The 13611-nt window shown below is 34.4% G+C and overlaps 1 protein-coding gene across 27 annotated transcripts in view; it reads left to right on the forward strand.

The window, feature by feature from the left end:
- EXOC6B (exocyst complex component 6B) overlaps nt 1-13611 on the forward strand; it is a 703642-nt gene that overhangs the window by 405901 nt on the left and 284130 nt on the right. For all 27 annotated transcript variants that reach the window (XM_089922288.1, XM_089922290.1, XM_022561258.2 and 24 more), the window contains one exon: nt 5286-5420. In XM_089922288.1, the coding sequence (XP_089778414.1) occupies nt 5286-5420 (135 nt within the window). The remainder of the gene's footprint in view (nt 1-5285; nt 5421-13611) is intronic.

The following is a 13611-nucleotide window of genomic DNA, read 5'->3' on the forward strand; positions in this document are numbered from 1 at the left end:
ATTGGATTATAACTGCTTTACAATGTTGTGTTAGTTTCTGCTGTAAAACAAAGTGAATCAGCTATGTGTATACATATATCCCCATATCCCCTCCCTCTTGCGTCTCCCTCTCACCCTCCCTATCCCACCCTGCTAGGTGGTCACAAAACACCCAGCTGATCTCCCTGTGCTATATAGCTGCTTCCCAAGAGCTGTCTATTTTACATTTGGTAGTGTATATATGTAAATACTACTCTCTCACTTCATCCCAGCTTACCCTTCTCCCTCCCTGTGTCCTCAAGTCTGTTCTCTACATCTGCTACTTTATTCCCGTCCTGCACCTAGGTTCTTCAGAACCAGTTTTTAAAAATTTTAGATTCCATATATATGTGTTAGCATATAATATTTGTTTTTCTCTTCCTGACTTACTGCACTCTGAAAGACAGACTCTAGGTCCATCCACCTCACTACAAATAACTCAGTATCGTTTCTTTTTATGGCTGAGTAATATCCCATTGTACATATCTCCACATCTTCTTTATCCATTCATCTGTCGACGGACACTTAAATTGCTTCCATGTCCTGGCTATTGTAAATAATGCTGCAATGAATATTGTGGTACATGACTCTTTTTGAATTATGGTTTTCTAAGGGATATGCCCAGGAGTGGGATTGCTTGGTCATATGGTAGTTCTACTTTTTGTTGTTTAAGGAACCTCCATACTGTTCTCCATAGTGGCTGTATCAATTTACATTCCCACCAACAGTGCAAGAGGGTTCCCTTTTCTCCACACCTTCTCCAGCATTTATTGTTTGTAGACTTTTTGATGATGGCTATTCTGACTGGTGTGAGGTGATACCTCATTGTAGTTTTGATTTGCATTTGTCCAATGATTAGTGATGTTGGGTATTCTTTCATGTGTTTGTTGGCCATCTGTATATCTTCTTCAGAGAAATGTCTATTTAGGTCTTCTGCCCGTTTTTGGATTGGGTTATTTGTTTTTTTGATATTGAGCTGCATGAGCTGCTTGTATATTTTGGAGATTAATCCTTTGTCAGTTGCTTTGTTTGCAAATATTTTCTCCCATTCTGAGGGTTGTCTTTTCGTCTTGTTTATGGTTTCTGTTGCTGTGCAAAAGGTTTTAAGTTTCATTAGGTCCCATTTGTTTATTTTTGTTTTTATATCCATTTCTCTAGGAGGTGGACCTAAAAAGATCTTGCTGTGATTTATGTCAAAGAGTGTTCTTCCTATGTTTTCCTCTAAGAGTTTTATAGTGTCTGGCCTTACATTTAGGTCTTTAATCCATTTTGAGTTTATTTTTGTGTATGGTGTTAGGAAGTGTTCTAATTTCATTTTTTTATACGTAGCTGTCAAGTTTGCCCAGCACCACTTCCTGAAGAGGCTGTATTTTCTCTATTGTATCTTCTTGCCTCCTTTATCAAATATAAGGTGACCATATGTGTGTGGGGTTATCTCTGGGCTTTCTATCCTGTTTCATTGATCTATATTTCTGTTTTTGTGCCAGTACCATACTGTCTTGATTACTGTAGCTTTGTAGTGTAGTCTGAACTCAGGGAGCCTGATTTCTCCAGCACCATTTTTCTTTCTCAAGATTGCTTTGGCTATTCGGGGTCTTTTGTGTTTCCATACAAATTGTGAAATTTTTTGTTCTAGTTCTGTGAAAAATGCCAGTGTTAGTTTGATAGGGATTGCACTGAATCTGTAGATTGCTTTGGGTAGTAGAGTCATTTTCACAATGTTGATTCTTCCAATCCAAGAACATGGTATATCTCTCCATCTGTTTGTATCATCTTTAATTTCTTTCATCAGTGTTTTACATTTTTCTGCATGCAGGTCTTTTGTCTCCTTATGTAGGTTTATTCCTAGGTATTTTATTCTTTTTGTTGCAGTGGTTAATGGCAGTGTTTCCTTAATTTCTGTTTCAGATTTTTCATCATTGGTATATAGGAAAGCAAGAGGTTTCTGTGCATTAATTTTGTATCCTGCTACTCTACCAAATTCATCCATGAGCTCTAGTGGTTTTCTGGTTGCATCTTTAGGATTCTCTGTGTATAGTACCATGTCATATGCAAACAGTGACGTTTTACTTCTTTCCTGAATTAGATTCCTTTTATTTCTTCTTCTTCTCTGATTGCTGTGGCTAAAACTTCCAAAACTATGTTGAATAAGAGTGGTGAGAGTGGGCAACCTTGTCTTGTTCCTGTTCTTAGAGGAAATGCTTTCAGTTTTTCACCATTCAGAACGATGTTGGCTGTGGGTTTGTCATATATTGTCTTTATTATGTTGAGGTAGGTTCCCTCTGTGCCACTCTCTAGAGAGTTTTTTTTTATCATAAATGGGTGTTGAATTTTGTCAAAAGCTTTTTCTGCATCTATTGAGATGATCATATGGTTTTTCTCCTTCAGTTTGTTAATATGTTTTATCACATTAATTAATTTGCGTATATTGAAGAATCCTTGAATTCTTGGGATAAACCCCACTTGATCATGGTGTAGGATCCTTTTAATGTGTTGTTGGATTCTGTTTGCTAGTATTTTGTTGAGGATTTTTGCATGTATGTTTATCATTGATATTGGCCTGCAATTTTCTTTTTTTGTGACATCTTTGTCTGGTTTTGGTATCAGGGTGATGGTGGCCCTGTAGAATGAGTTTTGACGCGTTCCTCCCTCTGCTCTATTTTGGAAGAATTTGTGAAGTATAGGTGTTAGCTCTTCTCTAAATGTTTGGTAGAATTCACCTGTGAAGCCATTTGGTCCTGGGCTTTTGTTTGTTGGAAGATTTTTCATCACAGTTTCAATTTCAGTGCTTATGATTGATCTGTTTATATTTTCTATTTCTTCCTTGTTCAGTCTTGGAATGCTGTGCTTTTCTAAGAATTTGTCCATTTCTTCCAGATTGTCCATTTTATTAGCTTATAGTTGCTTGCAGTAATCTCTCATGATCCTTTGTATTTCTGCAGTGTCAGTTGTTACTTCTTTTTCATTTCTAATTCTGTTGATTTGAGTCTTCTCCCTTTTTTTGTTGATGAGGCTGGCTAATGGTTTATCAATTTTGTTTATCTTCTCAAAGAACCAGGTTTTAGTTTTATTGATCTTTGCTGTTGTTTCCTTCATTTCTTTTTACTTCATTTCTGATCTGACCTTTATGATTTCTTTCCTTCTAACTTTTGGAGCTTTTTTGTTCTTCTTACTGTAGTTGCTTTAGGTGTAAGGTTAGCTTGTTTATTTCTGATGTTTCTTGTTTTTTGTGGTAGGATTGTACTGCTATAAACTTCCCTCTTAGAACTGCTTTTGCTGCATCCCATAGGTTTTGGGTCATCGTATTTTCATTGTCATTTGTTTCTAGGTATTTTTTGATTTCCTCTTTTATTTCTTCAGTGATCTCTTGGTTATTAAATAGTGTATTGTCTAGCCTCCATGTGTTTGTATTCTTTACATATTTTTTCCTGTAATTGATATCCAGTCTCATAGTGCTGTGGTCGCAAAAGATACCTGATATGATTTCAATTTTCTTAAATTTACCAAGGCTTGATTTGTGACCCAAGATATGATCTATCCTGGTGAATGCTCCATGAGCACTTGAGAAAAAAGTGTATTCTGTTGTTTTTGGATGGAATGTCATATAAGTATCAATTAAGTCCAACTTGTTTAATGTTATTTAAAGCTTGTGTTTCCTTATTTATTTTCATTTTGGATGATGTGTCCATTGGTGACAGTGAGGTGTTAAAGCCCCCTGCTATTACTGTGTTACTGTTGATTTCCCTTTTATGGCTGTTAGCATTTGCCTTATGTATTGAAGTGCTCCTACGCTGGGTTCATTAATATTTACAATTGTTATATCTTCTTCTTGTATTGATTCCTTGGTCATTTTGTAGTGTCCTTCTTTGTCTCTTGTAATAGTATTTATTTTAAAGTCTCTTCTGTTTGATATGAGAATTGCTACTCCAGCTTTTTTTGATTTCCATTTGCATGGAATATCTTTTTCCATCCCTTCCCTTTCAGTCTGTATGTGTCCCTAGGTCTGAAGTGGGTCTCTTGTAGACAGCATATGTATAGGTTTTGTTTTTGTATCCATTCAGCCAGTCTGTGCCTTTTGGTTGGAGCATTTAGTCCATTTACATTTAAGGTAATTATTGATATGTGTGTTCCTGTTACCATTTTCTTAGTTGTTTGGGGTTTGTTTTTGTAGGTCTTTTCCTTCTCTTTTGTTTCCTGCCTAGAGAAGTTCCTTTAGCATTTGTTGTAAAGCTGGTTTGGTGGTGCTGAATTCTCTTAACTTTTGCTTGTCTGTAAAGGGTTTAATTTCTCCGTCAAATCTGAAAGAGTTCCATAACTTGAAGGTTGATTACTTGGATTTGAATCCCAGTTTTAATGTTACATGATCTAGAGTAAATCAGTTCATTTTTTCTTTTTTCTCTTATAGTAGAATGGAAGTAATAATTATGCCCACTTAACTTACTTCTTCTGGTTGCTGGGAGGCGATCTAAGAAAATGAATTGTGCAGTGCTTTATAGACTTTAATTCTATACAGACAGTAGTATTCTTCCTTATCCTCCTCTCAAAGTAATTTATAGATGAGTTTTTATCTTACCAGTACTGCCTTGTTTAAGGATATACTCTGTAAGAAAAGGAAAATAGTATTAACTAAAGAATATTTAATTTTCATAATAAGTCTGTGATTTAGAAATTATTATTAACATTTTACGGTTAAAGAAAGAGGCTTAGAGAAGTTAAGTAACTTTCTCAATATCAATAATTTTATAAGTATTTGCTCCCTGGTTTCTCTGACTTCAGTGCTCATGTTTTTTTCTTTCACAAACTAATGTAGTTTGTTAATATACTGCAACCTGTTCCAACATTCCTTTGTTCATCATGCCTAATTTTGAAACTTCTTGACATTTCAGTCATTCTTGTTCTTTTAATTGGAGTTCATTTATTTCATGCATTTGGCAATTATTTATTGCCAGGTACTATGCTAAACACTATCAGTTTTTGATCTTAGTTTAATCTTTATTTTGAACAGAAGAAGACAAGTTTAAAATAGTGACACTTGCTCCTATTGTTCCCCCTGTATTAGGGGGAAATACAAGTTGCTTTGGGAAGTCAGGGAAGTCTTCACAGAGGAAGTGATACCTAAGCTTGTGCTCTAACATTAACTTTTTATAGAATACAGATGGCCTCTGCCATTATGTCTTTTGTTTTTGTTGTACCATCAGATTCATACTGAGCCACTCATCGTAGGGTGAATAGTCAAATTACTCTTACATGTTCTTGTTATTTTCCAGCTTGTCCAGATTATTATCAATACAACACACTTGGAGAAATCCTGTAAGTACTTGGAAGAATTCATCACCAATATCACTAATGTGCTTCCAGAGACAGTCCACACCACCAAACTGTATGGCACCACGACTTTTAAGGTGAGAAAGCCCTACATTACTGTAGAAGTGCTTCTGGTGTGCTGGGGCATTCTACCTAACATGACTTTGTTTCTCCCATAAGTCATACATGGTCTTCAGAATAAGTCCTTATGATTTCCTTAGAAAAACAAATATCAATGCTAATTTTGGGGTGTTTAAACTAAAAACGGTCTACAGCTGTGTCCACTAAATCTTCCTTATATTTCATTCATGAAAATGACTATTTCCTCAGTTGACCACCTGACAGGCAAGTATTTTTAAATATGGTCTAGAAAAGAGTGGTTGCAGCTGAAATCAACAGCAATTTAATAATTTTAATTTAGCTATCCTTTCTTTTCTGTGTCCTGGGTCCAGTTTTTTTTTCTTTTAACTTTACATTTTAGTGAGGAATTTCTGTCCCTTGCTATTGTAGTTAGCAATTTTATAATCATCTTACAAGGCCACAGGACTAGTTTTGATGCAGTGTTGGATTAAATGGAAAAAATGACACTCTTATAGAGCAAAAGAAGACTTGATGGTAGATGAGTTTCTGGAGAGTAAAGAGCCTTAGGAAACTCATTTATATTGCCATGTGAGCTTTAAATAAATATTAAGCAGGGTAATATCTTAAACTAAAATGGTAGATTCTGACATAATGGCCAACATGTATGCTTTGGGAGTTTGTTATTGTTTGATTATTTTCGTTCTGAAACAAATCTATGTCACCCTTTTGAAATCTAGAAGTCGTTAATTAGATATGAAGTGGTAGAGTTGAAATCATGATTTATGTTTATGGTATCTCCTTTTTTTGATCATTTTGTTCTCTTTGCCTATTTATTGGTACCTTCCCTTGAGAATGGATTTAACAGAAGAAATCCAATTTGATTCATATTGCTTATTATATTTTAAGACATATAAAAATTGTTGGTATGATCTGCTCTTTTTTCTGTTCCAAGAAAAAAAATATGAAAGATCCTGGCCAATGCAATCTTGAGAGAGAAGAACAAAGCTAGAAGCATCACTCCTCCTGATTTCAAATTATATTATAAAGCTATAGTAATCAAAACGGTATGGTATTGGCATACAGACAGATACATAGATCAGTGGAACAGATTGGAGAACCCAGTATTAAATCCATGCATATATTGTCAATTAATTTATGACAGAGAGGCCAAGAATATACAGTGAGGACAGGATAGTCTTTTCAATAAAAGCAAGTCAAAACTGCAGTGAGATAATACCTGAGATAAACACATGTTAGAATGGCTATCATCAAAAATACAAGAGATAACATATACTGGCAAGGATGTGGAGAAAAGGGAACCTTGTACACTGTTGGTGGGAATGTAAGCTGGTACAGCCACTATGGAAAACAGTATGGAGCTTCTTCAAGAAATTAAAAATAGAACTACTGTGTGATATGGCATTTCTGCTTCTGAGTGTGTATTAAAAGGAATCGAAATCATTATCTTGAAGAGTTATGTATACTTCCATGTTCACTACAGAATTAATCATAATAGCCAAGATATGGAAACAACCTAAGTGTCTATCAACAGATAAATGGATAAAGAAAATGTTATATACATATTCTCCATATATGTATCCATATATGTGTGTGTATGTGTGTATATAGATGTATATATGAATATTATTCAGTCATGTAAAATGAGGAAATCCTGCCATTTGAATCTTAAAAAAATTCAAACTCATAGAAACAGAGAGTAGAAAAGTGGTTGCCAGGAACTGGGAGAGTGGGTTTGGCAAAAGAGAGAAGTTGGTAAAAGGGGTACAGACTTTCAGCTATAAGAGGAATAAGGTCTGAGGATCTAATGTAAAACATGGTTTCTATAGTTGATAATACTGTATTGTATAATATTTGCTAAGAGGATAGAACTTAAATGTTCTTACTAAAAAAAAAGATAAATATGTCCGGTGATGAATGTGTTAAATAACTAGATGATAGAAAAGAAATCCTTTCACAATATATTTGTATATCAAATCACCACAATATGTATTTTAAATGTCTTATAATTTTGTTTTCAATTGTACCTCAGTGAAGCTGAAAAAATGGAAGAAGTGAGATGTGTAACAACAAGATATTCTTTATCTATGTTTATGATTAGGTTAGCTGCTAGATGAGTTACACATTCATGATGTGACCGTAGGTTGTTTAAAACTCCCTACAAAATTACTTACAACAGAATTAATTATGCATGATATTATGTTGGTACGTTTACTTGTAAACTTTTCAATGATGTCTCCTTGTAGTAATACTGATACAATTTTACTGAGGGAAAGACTTATTTCATAAAGAGGCCCCAATTATTAGTATGAAAATATGACAAGAGCTTTAAGAATTTCAGGACGACCTTCCTTAGATAGTTTAAAGGAATTATAAGCACTCTTAATATTAGCATTATTATGGAGCATGGGTAATAATTTTATCAAAAATATTTCTACATGTTTCTACATGTGGAAGCCAAAATTTCTCTAGGAAAGAAAATGAAGGAGACGCTTATAGGTAAGTGTTCAATAGAAAATAGGAGTTAGAGAGTTAGAATATGATGTTCATTTATACTTGTTTATCCTATGGGGAATATGTAATATGTACTGCTATTCTTCCCCTAATCCATCTCAATTTTCTTATTTCAAGGGCTTTTCAAATTATGGTCAGAAATCCTCCCAAAGGGTGGCTTGTGTATTTTGTTGTTCCAGCATTAAAATTGCTGAGGGAAAATTAAAGGCAGACAGGAAGCCATAGAGGTTGAGCAGCCAGTTAAATACTTAGTAAAGGAGAAGTTCTGGAGACCACTAAAGGTCATGTTGACAGTGCTTATTGGAAACACTGATTGCTTAAAACACATTGAAAGTTTATTTTTACCAGGACTATTTCAGACCAACTAACCCAGAACTCAGTATAAACATGGCAATTATAACAGCTACATATTGTGTATTTTCCTAAGCTACTGTTTCCAGAAAACTTTCACTTGCAGATGGAAACCTTAATGCTGAAAAAGGGGCAAAAACAATCAGAAGGTCTTCAAGGTATTTTCTTGCAGAGTTCCTTCTTGTTTCTACCATATGTGACCTAATCAAGCTGGTATCCTTAGCTTTCCTTGTTTATAAGAATTCCCTCACTTACAAAATAGAATGAAGGTATTTATTAATTTACCCCATCACAAATATTGCTTGTGTACCTACTATAAAATATGGAAGAGAAAATACTTAGTCCTTGGATTTAGAGTCTATAATCTACGGGGAAGACAGACACTGTAAGTTCTATAAAGAACTGTGCAAAAAATGCTGGAATAATGTAATAAATACATTAAATCTCTCACTGATTCTCCAAGTTTTTATAAAGCATCTGCTACATACCAGGCAATAAACCAGTCTCCTGACTTTACACAGCATATATTCTCGTGAGGGTGATAGATGATACAGAAACAAAAAATTTAATATAATGTGAGGTAGTGGTAAGAGCTAGGAAGAAAAATAAATGACCTGAATGAAATAAGAAATTGAATCACTTGGATTTCTGATAGATAAGCAGTCCAGTCAGAGGTAACAATATGGTAGAAGGTATTGGTGTATTCAAGGTGATCAGTATGCAAGGGGGTCAGTCTGGCCGTGAAGTATTTATCATTGGTAAGGGTGGTAAGAGACAGGATCGTCAGGAGTCATATGATTTCTGGACTTGTAGGCCCCAGTAAATACATTCTATTTTATTTTGAAATGAAATATGAGGTCATTAGAAGATTAGAAATGGTGGTGATAACCTGATTTATGATGGGTAACCGTAGTTGCTATGTGGAAAATATACTATAGGTCAGTAAGAGTGGAAGAAGAGAATCCAATTTGAAGGTCATTGCAGTAGTCTAGGTAAGAGATAATGGTCACTTGGACTACAGTGGTAGGGTTGGAAGTGGTATGAAATATTTTTGAAGATAGAGATGGCAAGTTTTATTGCTAGATTAGGTATGAGATTATAAGAGAAAGAATGGAGTCAAGGATAATTCCAAGATACTTAAACTAAGCAAACTGGATTAACTAAGATGGGGAACAGCGAGAAAATAACAGCTTTGGGGAGTGGCAGTAGAATCAAGATTTCTATTTTTCACATATAAAGCTTGAGGTATCAGTCATTTATCATAGAGATTAAATTGACAGGATAAAGTCTTAGCTGGACATAAAAATTTAGAATCCATAAGTGTAAAGATGGTATTTTATGCCATGGAGCTGGCTTTCTTTTGGGAATTTAATATAGATAGAGAAAAGGTGTGAGGATTGAGCTCCAAGGGAAATCAACATCGACAGGTCTAGAAGAAGAGGTGAGTGGTACTTATCTCAGTTCTGAGACCTTCAGGGAAGACTTACCAGAAAAGGCCCAGTAGGAGGTGTCCATTAGGAGTATCTTGGGACCAGCAGGAGGTGTCCAGGTGGAGAAAGGATGAGGAGGGAGTAAGGGACATTTTTAGGTGAGGCAACTTCATGTAAAAAGATGAAATAATGAAATAAAGTCATACTTCTTTGGTGTAGAATAAGGGTAGCAATGACATAGAGAAGTAGGTAAATATCAATTGTGAAGCACTTTGTTTTATAATGATGATAACTTGGACTTTATCCTACTAAAGTCTTTGAGAGACTTCAAGCAAGGGTGTGTTGCAATTTTAAAAATAATCATTTACTTTGCCTAATTAGAAGGAAGGAAGGAATGATAAAAGCATGGAATGCAGGAGAGGAATGAGACAAGAAAAAAGAAAGGAAGGAATAAATAAATCACAATTACTTGAAATTCATAATCAGAGGAAATGAAATACCAAGAATACTTTGTATAACTCTGTGCTAATAAACTTAATGATCTATAGGAAAATATGTGATTAAAAAAGTGATTCAAGAAGATGAAGAGGACTCCCTGGTGGTGCAGTAGATAAAACTGGGCACTCCCAGTGCAGGGGACCCGGGTTCAATCCCTGGTCAGGGAACTAGATCCCAGGTGCGTGCCACAACTAAGGGTTTGCATGCCACAACTAAGGAGCCTGTGTGCTGCAACTAAGGAGCCGGTGAGCCACAACTAAGGAGCCATGAGCCACAACTAAGGAGCCCACATGCTGCAACTAAGACCCAGTGCAACCAACTAAATAAATAAATATTAAAAAAAAAAAGAAGATAAAGAAAATTGACATAACTATGAAAAAAATGAAAAAGTTGTTAAAGACTTCTTAAAACTGGGGAAGATTCACATGATTTTACCAGTGAATTCATTCAGGCTTTCACGAAACAGATAATTTCTGTATAATTTAAACTACTCCATACCGTAGAGAAAAATGGAAAATATCTCAGTTAATTTTTGTGAAGTCAACATAACAATGATTCAAAACTTTAAAAAAAATAAAAAAGTTCTGAAGACCCTAGGGGCTGGACAGGAATAAAGACGCAGACGTAGAGAATGGACTTGAGGACATGGGGAGGGGGAAGGGTAAGCTGGGATGAAGTGAGAGAGTGGCACGGACATATGTACACTACCAAATGTAAAATAGATAGCTAGTGGGAAGCAGACACATAGCACAGGGAGATCAGCTCAGAGCTTTGTGTCCACCTAGAGGGGTGGTATAGGGAGGGTGGGAGGGAGATGCAAGAGGGAGGAGATATGGGGATATATGTATATGTACAGCTGATTCACTTTGTTGTAAAGCAGAAGCTAACACACCATTGTAAAGCAATTATACTCCAATAAAGATGTTTAAAAAAAGATAATAGCAATTGATAAAATAAATATTAGAGCAACAGAAAAAGAGAGATTTGGTCATAAAATGAGGTTAGCTAATATTTAATAAGCTCATGATTCCCTCAGGTGTGCCAGGCTCTTTATGAAAGTTATTAGATTTAATAAAGGTGTTAAAACTATGGAAAAAAATGTAGTAGCTGAAATTAAGTTTAAAAAGAAAACTAGAGAAACCATAAAATCCCTGAGCAATTAAAGACAAATATTGATGTAAAAATCATAAATAATAAAATATCAAACAAAATCCAGAAGTGCATAGAAAGCAGGGATAAAGTAATGTTAAGAATGCAAGGATGATTAGTATTAGAAAGTTGTTTAAAATTATTCACTACTGTAATAGATCAGGTGAGAAAAAATGCATGAGTATTTAAAAAGATACTAAAAAGGTATTTTATGTAAGGCCACATCTCTTCCTGATAAAATCTCTTAGTGAACCCCTCTATCAGTAATTGACAGATCAAGGAGGCAGAAAATTAGTAAGGATATTGTTGAACTGAATGGTGCTATCAATCAGCTAGATCGAATTGACATTTATAGAATACTTCATCTAACAACAGCGTAATACATATTCTTCTCGAGCTCATAAGAACATTCACCAAGACAGACCATGTTTTGGGTATTAAAGCACATCTTAAAAAATTTTAAAGAATAAAAATCATATAAAGCTTGCTCTCAGACCAAATGGAATTAAACCCTGGAAATAAATGACAGAAAGATAGCTAGAAAATCCCCAAAGATTTGGAGATTAACCAGCACACTTCAGAAAAACACTAGGGTCAAAGAAAAAGTTTCAAGAGAAATTAAACAGTACTAAATTAAAATAAAGTATAACTTACTAAAATTTGTGACATCAGTGAAAGCACTGCTTATAGGGAAATTTATAGCATTAACTGCATAAATTCCAAAAGAAGAAATTTCACAATCAGTAATCTAAGCTTCTACCTTAGGAAACTAGGGAAAGAAGAGCAAATTAAATCCAAAATAATCAAAAGAAAAGAAAAATTAGAGCAGAAATAATTGAAAACAGAAAAGCAAAGGAGAAAACCAATGAAACCAAACATGGGTTTTTAGAAAGATCAATAAAATTGATAAACTTTGAGTTAGGCTGACCAATAATAAAAGACAGAAGACACAAATTACTAATATCATAAATGAAGAAGGGTCCATCACTACTGATTCCATGGACATTAAAATATTAATAAGGGCATATTATGAACAACTCTATATCCACAAATTAACAACCTACATAAATCGAACCAATTTTTTCAGAGACACAATTTACCAAAATTCACACAAGGAGTAATAATCTAAATAGCCTTTTATCTGTTGAAGAAATTGAATCAATAATTAATGGCTTTCGAAAATAGAAAACATCAGGCCCAGTTGAAAGAAGTTGAACAAGACACAAGTAAATGGAAAGATATTCAATGTTCATTAATTGGAAGAATTAATATTGTTAAAATGTCCAAGCTACCCAAAGTGAACTACAGATTCAATGCAATCCCTATCAAAATGGTACTTTTTTTTACAGAAATTGAAAAAAATATATTAAAATTTGCATGGAACCACAAAAGACTCTGAAAATGCAAAGCAATCTTGAGAAAGAACAAAGCTGGAAACAACACATTTCCTGATTTCAAATTATATTATAAAGCTATCGTAATGAAAACAGTATGGTATTGGCCTACAAACAGACACATAGATAAATGGAACAGATTGAAGATCTCAGAAATAAGCCTATACATATATGGTCAATTAATTTATGACAAAGGGGCCAAGAATATACAATGAGGAAAGGATAGTTTCTTAAATAAGTGGGTTTGGTGAAACTGGACAGCCACATGCAAAAGAATGAAACTGGATCTCTGGCTTATACCATAGACACAAATCAAATCAAAATGGATTAGAGACTTGAATGTAAGACTGAATCCATAGCACTCCTAGAAGAAAACATAGAGGGTAACTTCTTTGACATTGGTCTTGGAGATGATTTTTTGGAGTTGACACCAAAAGCGAAGGCAACAAAATCAAGAATAAACAAGTGGGACTTCATCAAACTAAAAACTTTCTGTACAGCAAAGAAACCATCAACAGAATGAAAAAGCAACCAGTGGAATGGGAGAAAATATTTGCAAATCATGTATCTGGTAAGGGGTTAATATCCAAAAAACACAAAGAACTCATACAACTCAATAGCAAAAAAACAATCTGATTAAAAAATGGTCAGAGGAACTGAATAGACATTTTTCCAAAGAAGACGTACAAATGAGCAACATGTAAATGAAAAGATGTTCAACATCACAAATCTTTAAGGAAATGCAAATCAAAACTACAATGAGATATTACCTTACACATTAGAGTGGTATCATCAAAAAGATAAGAGATAGGGTATATAACCAGAGAAAATTCTAATTTGAAAATATACTTGCA

The sequence above is a fragment of the Delphinapterus leucas genome, chromosome 13 (genome assembly GCF_059928025.1).
Source record: "Delphinapterus leucas isolate spDelLeu-1000000601 "Yukka" chromosome 13, BTC_Dleu_Yukka2, whole genome shotgun sequence".
Taxonomy (NCBI): Eukaryota; Metazoa; Chordata; class Mammalia; order Artiodactyla; family Monodontidae; genus Delphinapterus; species Delphinapterus leucas.